Source organism: Ptychodera flava, chromosome 1 (genome assembly GCF_041260155.1).
Source record: "Ptychodera flava strain L36383 chromosome 1, AS_Pfla_20210202, whole genome shotgun sequence".
Classification (NCBI taxonomy): Eukaryota; Metazoa; Hemichordata; class Enteropneusta; family Ptychoderidae; genus Ptychodera; species Ptychodera flava.
In genome coordinates, this window is record NC_091928.1 from 46,298,490 (window position 1) to 46,318,842 (window position 20,353).

General features: G+C 38.2%; 1 protein-coding gene across 2 annotated transcripts; it reads right to left on the bottom strand.

Moving 5' to 3' along the window:
* Positions 1–274: 274 nt before the first annotated feature.
* On the bottom strand, positions 275–9,819 carry LOC139140883 (uncharacterized). Of its 2 annotated transcripts, XM_070710470.1 has the most exons (3): positions 9,628–9,819; positions 8,578–8,946; positions 275–831 (listed from the first exon to the last, which is right to left on the bottom strand). In XM_070710470.1, the coding sequence occupies exons 1-3, from the start codon at positions 9,764–9,766 to the stop codon at positions 644–646; spliced, it is 696 nt and encodes a 231-aa protein (XP_070566571.1). In that variant the 5' UTR covers positions 9,767–9,819; the 3' UTR covers positions 275–643. The 2 variants fall into 2 exon arrangements, with proteins under 2 accessions (XP_070566571.1, XP_070566490.1); XM_070710389.1 differs by having other exon boundaries at positions 8,578–9,819.
* Positions 9,820–20,353: the final 10,534 nt, after the last annotated feature.

Below are 20,353 nucleotides of genomic sequence, written 5' to 3' on the forward strand. Positions count from 1 at the left end.
TCCTTTACTGATATACCTTCAACAAAATGGTACAACTCAAAACAAAGCTTGAATCTCATCAGAATATAAGTACATCAGCCAATCGGAAAACTGGACATAAGCCAGTGAGAAACGTTAAGCCAATTACAACATATTTCAAAATAGCCATGCATTCAATTCAATTTTTAAGGAACTATTTCAATATATATATATATATATTATATATATATATATATATATATATATATATATATATATATATATTATATATATTGAAAACGAAATTGATGTCGCGCCAAGAAAAATCGAACGACTTGACTTTTTTCTTCTCACGAATGCCGATGTTTCTAATTATGAAATCTAATGTTTCTAATTGTGAAAAAACATACTCATAGTTCTTTTATTTGATAACAAATGAAATGCAATTTTTTGCTTTCCGTCGTTAGTTTCGATTTGAAAACTGAAATAAGAAACTTAATTAAAATCGACGAACCAGAAAGTCTTATTTATAGTGGGTATATCTCATTAAATTGAAGTTTTCTAGATATGAAACGAACAACAGCACGGCATGTACCCACTTACAGAACATAAATTTGAGCAGGTCAGATCACGGTACGGTACTTGGCACGATCGAACTTTGCACGGATATACCATCTCGCTAAAATCATTCCCTTCCATCGGCTTGGCCAGTGACGCCGCTGAAGCACTTGTAACAGTGTGTTCTGAACATCTGAAAGACGTTTCGTGTGTGTCTTCTGATCGCTGCTATAGTATATATCCAAATGATAGGATCGAGGGCCGCCGGAATATACGACAGTACCATGGCCAAGACCCGCAGTTCAGAAGGTATTCCTGGAAAAATAAAAATATAATGTCAAGATTGTAGGATTTTTATGACGGTAAATGTTTATAAGCAAAAAAATATGAAATAGTTGAATTGACGAGAACTTATATGAGAAATACCGATTTAGTTTGTTCAGGGAGACGACGGTAGGAGACCCGGGGTTGGACAGGCACTTGACGAGCCGGTATAGACAACAGGGACTAACTTCTGAAGGCATCACTCAAAAGTACTGATTGTGATTGAATAGTTTGTAACTTGCGTACATACCGTACATCGCTTCATACAAATACTTCTGTACCTTCATGAGCCCCCACCCCACCCCGATACCTTCATGAGCCCCCACCCCACCCCGATACCTTCATGAGCCCCCACCCCACCCCGATACCTTCACGAGCCCCCACCCACCCCGATACCTCATGATCTGAGCGCCCACTTCTTCGCACCGCTGCGTTAAATTTGTTCACACTTCCTCCATACGGACTGTACTTTGTCAGATTAAAAACGCTGTATTTTTCGCATTCGTTATAATTTTGAACTGTTTAATTTTTGTTCTAAAACTGTTCCGAGGGATGTTAGAGGCTAGTGACGTCATTGTACCATTCTACAAAAGAAACGGCGGACTTGATATTGATGTCAGACAAATCATCGTGACAGCATGGTTATGGAATTACATAAACCTCTTGCATAACACAGCGTTTTTAATCTGACAAAGCACAGTCCGTATGGAGGAAGTGTGAACTAATAAATGTAACAATGTGCTCTGTAATTAATTAATTAATTAATTAATTAATTAATTAATTAATTAATTAATTAATTAATTAATTAGCTTTCTGCGTAATATGTCTTTTCCCTCACTCGTCCACTCAAACGTAATAAAACAAACATGCCAAGATCCATAAACTGAATTAACCTAATTAACAGAAATGCCGCCATTAAATGGCAATGACTTTCAGTTGAACAAACCGTGAGATTACCACAAATATTAGAATAAATTCCATAAATTATCACTTTTTACTGCATTTAGAAAAGCTTTGCAATCGGAACATTCTGAAAATGATGGTAATGGAGCAATAAATTAGTTGATGAAGTTGTTGACCATCTGTTTTGCTCATTTGCATGTAATCATTCTTCAAATTTTGTTCACAGATATTTAGCAAACATTGAAGTCAAAAGCTGAGTAGTGTCTGATGATGAATTTTACTCATTTCATGATAATTTTGCTCGTGCATTTCTGAACAGTTTGATTTAAAATATCTCAGATTTGCATCAAAACATGAATATTGCTACAAGTTTCGAATTCCTAAGGCCAGCAGTTTATGACTTTGCAATGTTTGACCATTTTCCAACTTTGATTAGAAAAGACACGCATGGCTCATTTACTCCTTTTCTTGAAGGGTTCCGCGAAAGGACGGATCGCCCCCTCCCCCTAGACTTGGTTCAAGTCTGTGATTTGTTAATATTTGAGTGGAGCGAAAGCAATGATTTGTATTTGCTTTCATGTGAAACGCGCGCTGACTTTAGTGAACGCTATGAGTGGGGTGAAAGCTATACAGGGGAGTTTCACTCGGAATCATAACACTTGCCCAGGCAGGGTTTTACGATATGACACCAATGTGATATCCTTATCGTAAACACGGTCACGGTCTGGACCGTGACGTTAATAATAAGTGCTTATTACTCTTGATGTAATTTGCCAGGTAATCAAACAGCGTAATTATCATAAATACATATTTACCGTTAGCTTATCTACTTTTTGATTTATGAGTATATTTTTTAATTGCCTCTTTGTAATGCTCCGCGTTTCTAGGTCTTTTTTGTTACTGCTAAGGGGAAATGCATTTAATGTCACAACATTTATACAGTACCCGGTTAATTGAGTCAAAATTCATCAATCACCGAATTTGCCAGTTCAAGTCTTCATCGATATCAATGGAATATCCATTCATTGAAGCCTAAATATGCTTTAAGTAAGATATCATAGTACAGAACTACAAAAGGAATTTAAACTCTCACGGTGCCTTTGAAGTGAGTGAAAAAGTCGTTGAAGAGTTTCCGACATTCTCCGTCATGCACACAAGGTGTGTCGCCAAAGTTACCGCGCACACATTTCATCTTGCGTATCATGATTTCGATATATTTGATCCCTATCGATATACTTCACATTGTATGTTTGAACATCAGCTGACGTTTTACTACACTGACAATATCGCGTTGGATTATATCGCTAAAATAAATATTTCACAGTTATATACTCCTTTTGCGCTTTCACTCTCAGAATATCGGCGATTTGTTGAAACGACTACACAATATATGTCCGTTTTTATCTGATGCAAATTATATAAATAAACGTATATAAATGAAAGAAATGTTTAACGTTGAATGTTTAATGCCAGGAAGGATCTCGATTACAAATTGTTGAATGACGTCCCTTATCGAACCATTGAATGACGTGCATCTTCATCCTAATCTTTATGTACTTACGCATGTGCAGTGGAAACAATCGCCAATCTTTAACTCCTCATCACGCTTTTACTTACAGCCATTCTCTCAAAAAATTAAATGTGTCATTGCTTGCTTGGGGATAAAAGGATCAAACTCGGAACCATGCAAACAATACACATATCTACTATCAGTTGATATCAATGGTAGAGAAATTAGTCCGTGAAATAACGAGTAGTATGAGATTAGTGTAGAGAGAAGAGAGAGAGAGAGAGAGAGAGAGAGAGAGAGAGAGAGAGAGAGAGAGAGAGAGATAGAGAGAGAGAGAGAGAGAGAGGAGTGATATGAAGCGTGCGGTAAGAGTATATTTATAACCTTCAACGTTTTGCAAACAAATGTAACATGCTTTATGGAAGTCTAAAGCTTGTATATTTTATCTTAGTGTGAAAGCTTGTATATTTTATCTTTCTGCACTTTAATAATTCATGTAATCAAGGATAATGTTCCAAAGCGCTACGCCTCGAAGATTGCCATTGTCTGGGAGTTTCTTTGTCGTGACTGGTTGCCGGTCATCTGATGAAACAAAAGCAACTACTTTCACACTCACTCAGTGTGTATTTAAACATTCAATCTATTTTCACATTTTTACCGCATTTGATCATTACAATATATAATTTGTGACCAATAGATTGTTTCAAAAACAACGTATAATTATGTATTTCAAAATAAGATAGTTTTGTACTTGTCACTGACATTATGACTGTATTGGTATTAGCATTTACACATCAAGTTTCTTGTGTAGACAATGAATATTTGAATGCAGGCAACAGTATTTTTGTACTTTGTATAACAATACAGACTTGCCACACTGACTTGCCAAATTTAACTTTTTAAACTTAAAGCGTCAGTTGCTGCACCTTTGATAGTTGTTGCTTTTCGGTGACAACCACAGTTCTCCCCCCAATTCTCCCACAGCATGTTGAAACACACCATTATTTAAGCTTGTCAACACTGCTTCCAAGTGCTTAAATGCACTGTTATTGTTTACATTTGAATTCAAATCTGGATCATGATTCATTTGTCAATAGTAACGATATTGTTTACACATGTTGAATACCGCGTATCTCAACATGCTATGTTGGGGTCCGGAGTAGAACAAGAAACTTTCGTTGACATTACAAACAAAAAGGGTGAAACAATCATCAAAATATACAGCTGTACTGGCTCTTCAATTTACGTTCAAAACTGACCTGACGGCATCTTCCGTTTTAGCGGTCTGCGACTGTTGTACGTAATGTTTGAATCAATAATACGCACTTGTATACCCTGCTCATGAACCTTCGACATCATTTTAAATAGTCTGATCACAGGAAACAATGAAAACCTGGAAAACTAGCGATGCCGTATAGCAGTTAAATTTGGAGTAACTTTATACAGACAGCATTTTCCCTTCCTATCTTTGCAATAGGCACCTACCTATGGGTGCTACACAATATAAACAGTCCAATTCCCGCCAAATCCTCACTCATGATGATTGCTTAGCGCATGAAACAGCCTGTTGAGTGACAACTACAAGTTCCTAGATTCTCAGTATTACAGCCCTGCAGAAATGCATTAAGCACTATGTTTTGCTTGCATTGACAAGCAAGTCACTTTTCGTATATATATGCGATTGTCTGATGGTAGATCTACCTATCCGACTATCGCTCGAATGCTTGAAACCTGAGTAGTAGGTACCAATCATACTTGTTTTGTTCTCACCTACTATCTGACGATCACGTGACTGCGTGAATGTATGAAACTCGAGTAATAGGTAGCAAACATATATGATGTGTCCTCATCTCAATGCATCCTATGTATATATATATATATATATATATATATATATATATATATATATATATATATATATATGCATATATATGCGTGTCTGTGTATGTATTTAAAATATGTGGGAAGTTCACGCAAGTTTGCACTCTGTGCGTGAACTGATGATAAAATACAACATTACATTCTAAGTAAAAGTATGCGCGATATGTAGGTACAAACAAACTATGCAAGAAGCATAATAAAATACAGAGAATACTTTTGTATAAAGTTACAATGTCCTTAAGTTACTACTGTAAGCCTTGAGCAGTTTTACATTTATTCGTATAAATGCTAGGTTTACGAGCAAGATGACTATTTCAATACGGTATAAACAGATGAAAATAAGATCACTTAATGAGGTTTACTCAACATTTAATGACTTGTCATTTTTTCTGATTTTCACATATGTTTTTCTCTGATTAATTGTATCAATAAAATCAAAGAGATAAAGGAGTACGAGGCGCCACATGTAAAAACAATAATTTACATACATACATACATACATACATACATACATCATACATACATACATACATACTACATACATATATATACATAAATATATATATATAATATATATATATATATATATATATATATATATATATATATAATAATACACATTATCATACGCGTACGCTAGAGTGTATTCATTCAGAAGACATGTACATACATACATACGTTCTTACATACATCATACGTATACACGTACAACACATAATTTTGCCAAAACATGCATAAATACACACATACATACATACATACATACATACATACATACATACAACATACATACATACATACATACATACATACATACATACATACATATAATATAATATATATATATATATTATATATATATATATATATATATATATATATATATATATATATACACACACACATACACATACACATAATCATACGCGTACGCATAGAGTGTATTCATTCAGGAGACATGTACATACATACATACGTTCTACATACATCATACGTATACACGTCACACATAATTTTGCACAAACATGCATAAACACACACCACACATACATACTACATACATACATACATACATAAATACATACATACATACATACATACATACATACTACATATATATAATATATATATATATATATATATATATATATATATTAATATATATATATATATATATATATATATATATATATATATACACACACATACACATACACATAATCATACGCGTACGCATAGAGTGTATTCATTCAGGAGACATGTACATACATACTACGTTCTTACATACATCATACGTATACACGTACACACATAATTTCGCACAAACATGCATAAACACACACACTACACATACATACATACATACATACATACATACATACATACATACATACATACATACATACATACATACATACATACATACATACATACATACATACATACATACATACATACATACATACATACATACATACATACATACATACATAGACTATAGAGCCTGGACAAGGGTCGAAATTTACATCGAGCCTCGCCGCGAAAAAAATTATATACATAGGACCTCGTTCTGACTTACTGATACAGCTGGACCTCGTTCTGACTTACTGATACAGCTGCAAAATTTTATATACATAGAACCTCGTTCTGACTTACTGATACAGCTGCAAAATTTTATATACATAGAACCTCGTTCTGACTTACTGATACAGCTGCAAAATTGCTGCAAAAATCGCTGCAAAAACATACATACATACATACATACATACATACATACATACATACATACATACATACATACATATACATACATACATACAATACATACATACATACATACATACATACATACATACATACATACATACATCGGACTTTGATACAGCTCGAAGATTTTACATTGAGCCTCGTTTTCGGGGCAGCTGCTGACGTTTACAGTATCTGACAGTGCTGCAAAATCTTATATATACAGCCTCGTTCTGATGAAGCTGAGCTGAGTAAGTTTCTTACATATAGAACCTCGTTCTGATACAGCGATACAGCTGCAAAAAGTTTATATATATCGGGCCTCGTTCTGATGATACAACTACACACAGCAAAATTTTACATACAGTCTCGTTCTGAGGGCACAGCTATGGCTGGGAATTTTTATACACAGACTTGGCGGGTAAATTTTACATACAGACTCGTTCTGAAGAGAGCTATAGCTGAGAAGTTTTATACACAGACTCGGTGGGAAAATTTTACATATACAGTCTGCAGGTTTATGGAAGTCTACAACAACAGACATTGTAGCATAGCACTGCGCCAGGATGGACGATTGATCTCTTTACATCCATGGCTTGGAGAGTTGAATTCGAAACTGTTTCGAGTATATAGGGTGTTGGCGAATGTGTGAGTGTTCACACTCAATTTGCTGTACCCCATTTGTGTACAATTCGAGACGAGTGTAAGACTCAAAGCGCTCAGTGGCAAAAGCATATCGAATTGATGAAGTGACTGTTAGCAGCGCCCTTTGAGGCAAGAATTGGTACAGTTTGAGCATAAATGAATCGTATAACGCAGGCGACCCTGCTCTATGCAACGGCAGTAGTCAGGGTGTATAAACAAAGTTATCTTGAGTTTACATCAGTAAGTCAAGATTGCCATTAATTCATTATCACGACTAAAATGTTACATTTGCCCTAAAATTCAACATTTATTGTCATTTTTATGGTGTACTGAGCTGGAAATACATAAAGTATTTGGCCGCAAAAGCCCCGCCTTGATCAAAGTAGAATTTGACTCCCTAGTAACAAAACAATAACACAAAAATTATCTCGTGCGCGCGAGAAAGTTTCTCGTGCTCATGAGAAACTATCTCCTGCTGCATAGAAGTTTCTTATGCTCACGACATTGTTTTTTAGCTTCACAAAATGTCCCTTACGCGCTTTCATAGATAACTTTCTTTTTTTCAAGAAATGTTTTTTTCGCGACGCAGTCACAGACAAGCGACTATTGAACACCAAACTTAATTGTGTCGTAATAACAAATTTTCTTCCGCTACGCTTTGACGCTGGTCGGATTTTAAGCGAGGTCTGGCTGGTGTCTGTCTGCCGGATCACACATGTCCACAGCTATCTCGTGACGTCTTTGCCATGGAACTGACTCCTTAACGTTCAATCCCTGTGAGATTGAAACCCAAGCAGGGACATCGCTTTATATCTTCCTTGCTTTAAATTGCGCCCAGAGATGTGTGGATTATCATATTGAATGTTCCGCGATAAAAAGTTTGTGCAAGAGCTAGGGGATCACACAAATCACCGTCACGTATACATAATTCATTCATTTTCTCATGATTTCAGTTGACCCTTCATACATAGTGTAATTAATAATACTCTCTACCGCATTATCACGACTTTCTGTGTCTCCCGATTTACAGTATATAATATGTGAGGACTCACCTGCCGGAAAATCCAGGGCGACTAGAAGATTAACAATTAACCACTGAAAAAGAAAAGCGAACGTCGTGAAGATTATAATGAATGATGTCTTCATAACTTTTCTGTGCATTCGATCACGGTCGGGTTTTGTCTCGAACAAGCTGTTTCGCATAGACCCTTGCGATTCTCCTGTCGTCGCACCCGATTCCGTCTGATCCGATCCACTTGTGCTCGGTCCGGCCGTTGCGGCAAGCAGGCTGTCACTGTTTGCTGGAAAACACACCCGCACAGGCTTTCCGTTGAGCGGACCGGCCTCGACCGCATTACCCGTAAACGTCGACTCGTTCGTGTCGCTGAGACTCGATCGTGGCATTCGGGATACGTTGCAATCTGCAGAGGGAACAACTTTATTAGCGTTCATCTTTGATCTTCCATATTTCCGGGGACCGTTGTTGCCCAGGGTCGACCGTGTTTGCTCCACGTGCTCGACTGTCCTTTTGAAGATGTCGTAGTAACAAAGACTCATGGTGACAAGTGACAGAAATGTGACGACACCGACACAGTACGCCAGATACCAAATAAAACTGTCGACACGATTCGTCCACAGGTGACAGCCATGCTTATCGTCGCCCTGACTGGCTATGTGACCGATAGTTGGCCCAACACTCAGTGCAACAGACACAATGCCACACAAAGCCAACACTAACAACACTTTCTTCGAATTAAGCCATCGTCTCGGATACCTTTTCACGAGGTCGTGTCTGTCGACGCTAATAAGAGTAGTGACGAATATGGTAAATAGCAGCGTCGAAAAAGATAAAACTTCATGTACTAGACAGAATTCAAACATCACAATGTTAGGGTTCAGAATTCCGGCTAAGGCCATGGGTACACATACGGTACACGTCACCAGATACGCAACTGAAAGAACGGATGTCAGATACTTCCCTGTCGGTTGTTTCCTTTGATAATTGATTGACGTGATGACCAGAACATTGCCCATTGTACCAACCACAAACACGGCCATTAGAATAACAACGCAAGACACCGTCAGCCATAAACTGAACTCACGTATGATACTGTGGTCATGTCCATCTTCAACGTCGTGGTCGCAACCATGAGCCATTTCCAACCACTTTGACGAGTTCGCACTGCAGTTGTGATGGTCCATGTCGACAGTGAAGGACTTGCCAATCGTACCAGATCTCATATAATAGGTGCCACTGCCGTTCAGTCAACACAAGCGATTGTAACAGTGCGACAGTGCGTTGGGCAAACAGAATTTCGACAATGGGCATTTACTCTTCGCAGCAAACCGATAGAATCGTTTTAGGTGAGCTCATTCCACTGTTTTTATTTTATTTATTTAGTCCATCATCCAACGGGCGCTAGCCCATTTACAGGATTAGGTACCCATAACCCACTACCCCAATGGGGCACTTAGGAGTAAAGTGCCTTGCTCAAGGGCACAGCACCGAGCTGGAGTCTCGAACTCACCATCCTCTGACAGTGAGTCTGTTACTCTGGATCTACCGGGATTTGAACCGGGTCTCGAACTCACCATCCTCCGATAGTGAGTCCGTTACCCTAACCACTGGTCCACGGTGCCTCCTACACAACGAGCTATATATACAGGCAACACGAAACGATCCCCCTGTTTTTTCACGCATAACGATATCCCGTAATAGGCTCAATCTCCATGGCAACGATGCCAGTTGTTTCGAATGATACGAGAGTTATCTTCCTGATGTGCAAGGCCGCGTCTACTCTTCCATTCACACTAAACCTGATTCAAATTCGTAAAATCCCCTCTCCTTTAAACAGTTATTATATGACGTTTCCTAGGCTCAAACTTTCATTCTCTGGCGCTGTGCGATTTCCGTAACAAGATGTCATGTAGAAAGACTGTGAATTGAAACTGATGAATACGATCCTCTTCAGATCGCAGTCTTTACTGGGCAAATTAGCATGTTACAAAGTGCGTAATTTTACAGGTTGCTCGCCCAATTGTTTAATATCGGCTGCTCTCAATTAGAACCACTTGCTGAGTTGATTTTTTTTCTAGGTGTACTGTACATCAGATTACAGTCCCTCCATCATGGAAGGACTGTGATCAGGTAAGTACTTTGAACATTTCATTAATATCGACATTTCGTGAGATACCACATAGTGTCCTTTCCTTAAAAGGGCAGTTTTTGATCAGCTTTATCTCTGAGCAAATTGACTAACTGTGGACAACTTACAAATGAGAACAAAGGACTTAAATCACAAAAACAGTCAATGTCAACAATCACTAATGCGAGAACCAGGGATTGAAAACTGCCCCTTTAATTTCTTCCTTCCCTTGGAACCTATGTTGATTTCGCTTCAGAAAACCCCGATTTCCATTTTTGATGCGTAGGAGCTCTCAAGTTGACAACAATTAATATCAAGAATGTTTTTCTACTGTGTTGAGATTTAGTTATAATTTGCAGTTACGCTCGTTCTAAACCTACAGTACACCTTCATGTTCTGCATATACATTTAGAGCAGCTGTTTTAACTTAAAGGGAGGGTGTCATCGGAGATCTGCTCAAAGGTTGCCAGGGTAAACACTACATCCAAGGTAAGTTAGGGGTTGATGAAAGTTTGTTAACATTGAATATCGTAAACCTTAAATGTTGCAGCTATGTTGGCGCGATGCATCTAGATATCATGCATTAAATACATTGTTTGTAAACAAGAAAGCCGCACACGTGCAGTTCCGACAACACTCCCTTTAACTACCCAATATAGAGTCAACCATTAAATTGTGGAAGTGTGGTTAAAAAGCAAATAATTTGGAAACTATTGGCCGGAAAATTCTTACGAAAGAAACGTACCTGCCATGCAAAATCTTAAAATATTTGTGAATTTTTAAACCGCCAAAATATACATTTGCATGTCATCATTCTGACAAACCCAACTGACGAAATGATCCATCTCTTATTTACGAGTGACACCGTTGTGGCGTTAGGGAATCGTATTCGTGCCACCATCGGACGACGCACATTTAGAAGAAGCCAAGATGAACTTAAGTTATGTGTCAATGCTGTCAAGGAGTCCTCTCCACTGACCCCATCATTATGAAGTAATCAACAAAGCAGTGCTTAATCGTTATGATAGTGGAAATGTTTTCTGACATAAAATCATTTCAAGGGTAAATGAGTTGGCTCTGCGTAATAATTATCTTCATTTTCATCAATTCTTCTTGAATGATCAACTCTGTGCGTTCACGGGCTTCGGCAGTTTGCTGAAGGAAGCTGTCCGGTTGCCTCTCCTCTTGATGTAAAAGAAACGCGCTTTTCAGAATTCCGAGTCTGGATTCACCCACGCCTTTTAATTATTATCGCGTAAGACACATCAAGGAAATTACTCTGTCACCCGAGTCCCAGTTCTCTCTGTTCCATATCTCTTTTGCTCGGTTTACGCTTAAGGTAGTATGCACCTAGAAAGTGAAAGACTTAAACTTTTGCTCTAACTTTCCTCAAGGAATCTTTCAATCATTCTCTTTCAAAATCAAGAATAAAAATAGGGGGTCACCGTGCAAATTTTGGTACTAGAGAAACAAATTACCCAAGATTTACCGATATTAGAAATTCAAAATGGCTGCCATCCCTGTGTTAACTCTATGGAGAAAAATAAAAATTTTCGAATTTCGTAAAACTAAGCCGGTGAAAAATTTTCTTTCACCAAGAGCTTTAAAATGAACCCCCACATGTGGTATATCAGAAGAGAATTGTTAAAGTTTGAGAGTCCGAATGTCTGTCCCCGAGGTGCGTTCTACCTTAAAGTAGACTGCGCCTCTAGGAGCACTCTCAATTTTTACGACACTTTTCTAGTCTCCCGCTTGTGGTGGCTCATTCTGAAACTCTTGGAGTCAGTCAAGTTTCAACCTTCTCAGTTTTGTGAACATCGAAATTTTGATTTTGCCGCTGAGAGCCAAACTTTGCACAACGGCCCTTGAGTTTTATTCAAAATTTGGAAAGAGAACATTTGAAAGTTTCATTAAGGAAAGTTTGAGCAGAAGTTTAAGTCTTTTTTTTCGAGGCGAGTGATACCTTAAAGGTATGGGTCAGGGGTCAGATTGTCATTCATTTGTCAACAATAACAATGTAGTTTACACATGGACAGGCTGAGTTGGCAAGTTGAATCAACATGTTTTGGGGATCAGAACAAAGATATACGGGAAAAGAAAATCTGATTGGTGTGTTGTGCACTCACTCCATCTCCTGTGTTCTATCTGTCAATCTGAATTCGCTCTCGCTAAACAGTCCTTTCTTTGATAAAACCATCCAAGTCTAGATAAGATGTATGGCATTTTAAAGTTATACTTGTGTTAAAATATACGTATAATACGGATTTCTTGAAACCTGGACAACCCATACCTAAAAAGGCGGACATAATGATCTTCCTTTCAATAGATTGAGACTTTGAGGAGATCTTCCGTCATAAATGAGAAAACATGCCACAAGGATTTTCGCAATCTATGTCATAATATTCTCTCTGTCTTCCCAGACTTAGCGTTCAAAATAACGGTTCATACCATCTCTTTAGGCATCTACTTTTTTGCTAAAATGGTATTTGAGCAAATTTCATAGTTCATTTGATCCTCAGAGCACTTGTACATGGACAATCCACTGCTTTTGTAGTAAGTGTAGACCTATGTAAATTTGGTTGTTTTTTAAGAAATGTGTTTCTCTCCATGCGAGAGGATATCGGGATACAGAAACAGCGTAGAGACTCCAAGTCTTCAAAGATAACACCGTTTATTTCTTATAAATGGATGTTACATATTGCCAGATAGTTCCTTCTCTCAAGATGTTGACCCTTCGTCTGAGCTGGTATTCGTAAAGACAACTTCTATATACAATTCAATGCGTACAATCTTTATTTACATACAAATGAAATGCAACATCTCTCCGGAAAATAACGTATTTGGTGCCAAGGTACCTACATGTATCAATTGTCAACATCATAAACACGAGAATAGTATGTACTTGCTAGATTTCTCACATAATGTATAGCAATCGCACATAATTAACAAGTCTGAACCTGTCTGAAACTGATTATTAACCTTTATGCAGACTTGACGTCCAAGTCAATGAACTCTGTAACATTCCCCTTTTTTCTATGAATGCGTCCCGCATGAATTTTCCATTGACGTCAAAGTCAATGAACTCTGTAACATCATGACGTGAAGACAGCTTTAACTTTAATGGTATGGAAATGATGGAAAAACTTAGCCTTCAATCTCAACACAATCAGCAGATTATCCCGTACACGTGACATCAAAATCGGGTCATAGACTTACGGTAATTTAAACGTATCCAGGATTACCAACCGTTCATCGTTAGCAGCCACGACAAACTTGTTGACAGTGATCATGAACGAAGTCGTCTTATAATATGCAAATTGGGAGTTGGATGAAGTAAAAATGCTTAATGACTTTCAAGAATATTGTATCATAGTATCTTCAATATATGTAGCAAGTTTCATCAACTTTGGTCTAGTCAATTTAGATATATATCCCTAATAAGGAAAGTTACAAACGATACAACTGAAAATCAGCTTATTTCTCTACTAACGAAACAAGAGTTATCTTTTCATGGACAACTTGCAGATTATATTTTTACTTTATATAAACAAAGAAATACCTAGCTATATTTATTATTAGCTACTATTATTATACTGTATTACTTTATCTTTATTGGAGAAAAATTTGAACTTATTTTTGTATCACACTTTTATTGCCATAAATGTGATGTAAATCCTATATTTACAAGTAAGCAATAAATTATTATTATTATTATTATTATTATTATTATTATTATTATGGAGAATGACTCGTCTATCATTCCAGAATGATGTAGGCTACTGCGCTTCTATTGGAATTACACACGCGTTTTTGATTTACTTATTTTGTCTGATGTTAACGATTATGTCATGAAAACTGGAATTGAACAGTTCCTTTTATTCCCCCGTCGTATACTTCAAATGAAGTCATGATTATAAATAGAAACGTATGCAATGAGGTTACGTGACCCCGGCTGAACTTTTCTATCAATACTGAAAGTTAAAGATGGCGGCGACCCGTCGGTGTCTGTCTGCTGCATTGCCGTTAACTGCGCTCTGCAGCGGACAGTTCCCGAAAGACTGCCTATCACCCGATGCTCTGTCGAGCAAAGAATGCTGCCCCGTCCCTGAAGGGCACCGGGCGAAATGTGGTAAAGGCATACATATTAGAGGCTAAAAAATGCAGTCAGTAATGTCCGAGTGGCGACTAGTCTGTACGTGGACATGGAAGAGGGAATGAATCAATTTTTCAACGATATCAACGAATATGACCTATTCACATGGTTGCACTACTATGCTACAAGGCCAAATAAACAGAGACTCGCCGGTTGTCAAGGCGACGGTGCCACCAGAGTTGACTTTGCTCATGCCGGGCCGGCATTTTTCTTCGAACAGCTCGCCCTGCATGCAAGCGCAGACTCGAGGTACGTACAGGTAGCCTGCTGGGCTGGCTGGCAAGACTGATATGGTCGCACCTCTTATCTGTTGCTATGTTTGGCGCCCGGTGGTGGCAGTCTCTGGTACCCACGCAGAGTTTGAAAGCAGAGTTTGAAATGTACCCCTTTTCCCAGGATTTTTCTCTGAAAAACACCCCCTTTTTTGGGAAAATCTGGGAGAAAATCACTGCGAAAAACATCCCCCTTTTTCCGATATCTGGGAGATTTTACCTAAATGTTTGCCAAGACATTTGAATACCATAATTTACCAATTTCAAAGCAAGTGTGCTGACTTACAATCACCTTCACGATGTGATGTACGGTTCTCCCGGACGGTTCTGGATCATGGCTTGGGGGGACCGCTGCTGGGTTTACTCTCTCGAGTGAGAAAGCGTCTTGGGAGAAGAACCAGACCTATTCTCGGAGGATGATCTGAAAAAGTACCCCTTTTTCTCGATTCCACGGACCTAGATGTCTCCGTGATGTCCGACGAAAATCATCACCTTTTCCGCGAAATTTCTGACGAGCGTGCGTACCCGGCTGCTCCGAGACTGCCACCACCATTTTCGATCAAATGCCGCCTAACTTGGTCCAATGCCGACTACGAAAGTAATTTATGGGCTCAAAGATGAAAAACGGTCACAAAGAACGAATGAACTGGCGTCCATTTTCAAACAGGGTTTGCAGATTCATAGAAACAAATAGGAAGATTCCCGCCAATAAGGAGTAATTCACATAATCAACTTCATAATCTCGTCCACTCTTACATGAATGGTACGCTTAGTCACGTGATGTCCTCGCCAAGTGACCCGCTCTTCTACTTTGTCCACACAAATGTTGATAGAATTGCAGAAAAATGGATTCGGCGGTACGTTGTTAAATTTGTTGTTCGAAGCTGTTTTTACGACTAAAGGCGTATCTTCGGTGAAAATTTAGAGAAGAGTTTGAAAGCTGTCAGTGTATTTACTTTAAGCCACAGACGTTTTTATTTGGAGGCCGCCTCATAATGAAATGTGACTGTCAAAATGAAGTTTAAGATTCAAATACAAAGCAACCATCTTCAACAAATTCAACATTCACGGATTTATCATAAAACCGCCATTGTATAAACACAAACAAACAAAGAAATAACTTCATGGACTAGTAAGGGATATTATATTCTTGCCAATCATCTTAATTTAATTATTTAATCATGTTTGGGTCACTGTGATAGGAGTAGTGATATATGCTATTGGCTGCATTTCCTCACAGACGTAGAGTTTCCATGGACGATTATCCACAAAGCAACACTCCTATTGGACAATCCAAACATTCCTTCAAGGTACCATTCTTTCCACTAAAGACCAATGGTGAATTTTTGAGCCAGTCTCAATCTTTTGGATACACCTATGACGATATTGACAATTCTGGTAAGCTGACAGTTTGTAAGGAAAATATCATATAACATACGCATGCGTAGACACAGTGTTTGCACAAACCGCTAAGAGAAGATTATCTTTGTAACGTTCAGAAGTTGTATTGATTTAGACAAAATGAGGCGTTCGTTGAGTTCATAATAACGGAATTTGCACGCAATAAGGATAAGCTTCAGTGATATATAGGTACGTGAACGATATAGTCAGTTGAGGAAGACATTTTATGTTCAAATAATGCGAAGGACAAAGTTAGAATGGAAAGTTGACGAGCGGCCAAGCGGGCTGAATGTTCCAATAGAAGTGAAACGGGCAGACAGGACAGACATACAAGAAATCGTCGAGTAATGCTGAGTTTCTCGAAGTGACGTAATTAAATAATATCTCGAGATGACGTCAATGGTCGTAATTTCTCATATGCAGGGCGACCTTTAGATGAACTTGAAAAAGAAAAGGAAGATAGCGCAATCGAAGAAATGAAGAAATGCATGGTTCATGTACATGGAGACGATCAGAGTGGTACGGACGATGTCTCAAAGAATTTATGAAACGAAAAAAGTGTGTTAAAATAGCTACAAGACTTAGATATTATACATTCTATATTTTTATATTTTAATTTGCTATGTCACGTGACTGCATCAATTTGTGGTGATAATAGACACTTTTTGGTGACTTATAGTCCATTTGATCGAAACCCAATTGGTCCCAACTCCATCTCGTCCCAAAGCCACCCCTTTCCGCATCCTGTCGTCCATTCCTGTGTGCAAAAACAACGGAATACGCAACGATGACGTCATCCGTCCTCGCACAAAACATCTCCGAAACCACTTGACTTCTTACGTCATCGCCTTTGAAACGGTAGATTCAACATGTTTGATGGGCGCTGGCAAAGTTGAAAAAGAATATTTGCTTTTAGATCGTCAAACTCTCTTGACATTGAAGAGACCGATGTTTTTTGAGACTTTGCGTTAAAACGATAAATTGACGCCTATCTGCTATACACTACAGCAAGCTCAGTATAAATGCATACCTTCATGTTTTAGGCCTATGTCATGTCAGATCACCATTTGAGGTAGAACAAGCAGCAGGAATCTTAATGCAAATGCATAACAGGCTGATTTTTAGCTACTATAGACTATAGTCTATAGCAGCTATTGGGATGGGTATCCGTCCGTCGTCTGTCTGTCTGTCTGTATGTATGTATGTATGTATGTATGTATGTATGTATGTATGTATGTATGTATGTATGTATGTATGTATGTATGTATGTATGTATGTATGTGTTGACGAATGGACGGGTGGATTGATGTGTGCAAAACAATGTTTCAGACGACAATGCACCAAATATCGAAATTCCTTGTGTGTGCATCGGGCATAAAACAGAATGAACACTTACATCCGGGTACTTATTGTATGGCGGCTCGAAGGTCAAAAAGTAATTACAACGCATTGACGTTCTGCACGTGTTGAAATAGGATAATTTACTTCTCTTCATAAAATGTTACACGATGATAAAGTAGATCTACTTGTTGTTATATGGCTTTTATTCCATCCTCTTTGACTTTGTCAAACATTTCCTATGTTTATTTACTTCGCACAACATTTCCACTTGAATGCGTTTGATTTTTCTCGAGAGCACGTAAGGATAAGGTCACAAGTTCCGGATCTTGTACTTGATTATTCTATACAGACCTTGAACTTTTAGATGGCAACTGACCATGACATGAAGAGTTCAGTAAACGAAAATGTAAAGTCACAATGTAGAACTTTCATTTTCTAAAAATCATCCCTTTTTTGCGTCTTTTAGAGACGAAAAACCGTCAATTTAACTTTTCAGAAGAATTCGACTGTTGACAATGTGCCATCGTCTGCTGAGAGTAACTCATATGGGAAGTTAGAAATTGTGAAATTGGCAGGACAAAGTTAAAAGGAGAATGTGTCTTTTACGACGCAGCCAACTAACGTTCGTAGCAACTTGAAGACACACTGACTGATGACTGCACAAGTGCTGTTTGAGTTTCAACACACACAATCTTACACCTTTTGGAGCTTTTTCACTTTGGTCTATGAAGAAAGCAAATTAGTACATTTGGGAAGTAAAAATTTCTAGAAATCTAAAGTCTAAGAAAGAGTATAACGACAACTTTGAAAATGGAGTTCAATTTTGATTTTTATTGATGAATTCATCGCCTCATTAATTTTGTTCCTGCTGCTATTAGTCTATATCTGTTGCTAGGATCACGAGGATTGGGTTCCAATACGAATCTGTCAAACACTGATGTAGCAGGAAAGTTATAGCGCCCTCTACTTATTCGACACGTCCGTTGATTGACGTTCGACTTGTGCGATAAAACAATGTCAAGTACTCTCGGTCGTACGATCGCAACAATAATTTATTCCCGCCAGATCCGGTCGTCGTACTTGTCACCTCAATCATTCTGAAGTTGTTAAATAAACGTCATCTGCCAACAAATTTGACGAGCGTGGTTACTTTTGGGCATCATTTTACGTCACGCTTTGTTGTTATAGTTGACTCTACACTTCGTTTGACACGGAGCATGGTAGTTCATTTTTTTTTGTGCGCGACTTTCCGAGCGCTGATTTGTTTTCAACACAGTACCTCGACTCATAGGGCGAATGTGCTTGGTATAAGATGTAACGTATAGAAAGAGGCAAAGGGATTTATTTTAGACCAGAAAAGACGAAATAAGTCTAGTGGTTAATTACAGAGAATTCAAAATTGTTTCGCATAAAACATCATGGCGACAAAACACATTACTGTCCATAATATCAAGGAGAGATAGTCATCATAATCGAACCACCGCCCAGAACGCCTTGGATTTTATCAGTGTTCGATTCACAAATTATGCTTATAGATTTATGCATTTCAGTCACTATTTTATCAACATTTATCACGCGGGACAGACTCAGTGTTCCGACAAGACAAAACGTACCATGGGAAAAGTCGATTGCGTCGGGTATCATGAGAACACTTATTTGCTGAGGTAAACCATAGACCCTCGAGTTTTTCGAGGATCTATGGGAAAACTCCAGATTGACCCGATAACGGGGGCAAGGGGTTCACTCGGTAGAAAGCCGATATGTAGCGTACAAAAATCTTTACATGGCGAGATTGATGGGAAATATCTGGTACTTTGTTTTGGTTGAACATGAGCAATAGACGCTTGTTGACAAAAGAGAGTGTTTTATGGCAATACACACAAAATATGATGTAATATAACCAATAATTGATGACGTATTAAAGACTGACAACAGAATACAGTGCGCGCGCAAAATGCACGACTGCGGGATTTGTCTGCGCTATGGTGCTAGCTTGTGTCAGATATGGGATAATGGGCGACTGGAAGACGCTATTAAAATAATAAAGAGGACAGACGAATATTTGACGGCTTTTAAGACAAAATTTTGTGATGGTTTCGACAAAATCCTGCCACACAGCACGCGACGTGCCATATAGTTTTAACAAACGACAGCTAGCTGGCTCGAGTTGGTGTAGATGAGACGAAAACTGGAATGGGGGGAAGACTTAGAAATGTTGCATGCTGATGACACAGTATATATCATTTACCCTCAATAAATCGGGGATAAATTATTTGAAAGTTATCTAAATAAGTGTGTGAGGTCTTCAACCTTAGGATATACGCTTTCGACAAACTACTACCGTGTGACACTTGTGAGCGATGGTGTAGCAATGACCGTCACGTTCAATAGACATTCGTATATCTTTCCCACTGTAACACTTTGTGGTTTATTTGTAAATTTGCTATGTTTTTGTGATTATGTGTTCTATTTATAGAGTGTTTTCTGTGATCGTCCGAGCCTGCTTTAGATTGTT

What these genes read in the sequence shown, in the direction of transcription:
- LOC139140883 (XM_070710389.1), bottom strand. Translation starts at nt 9,766, where the DNA reads ATGAGATCTGGTACGATTGGCAAGTCCTTCACTGTCGACATGGACCAT. An exon ending in CGCCCTGGATTTTCCGGCAG is followed by an intron (nt 832 to 8,577) that starts GTGAGTCCTCAC and finishes TTATTTTTCCAG; the next exon opens with GAATACCTTCTGAACTGCGG.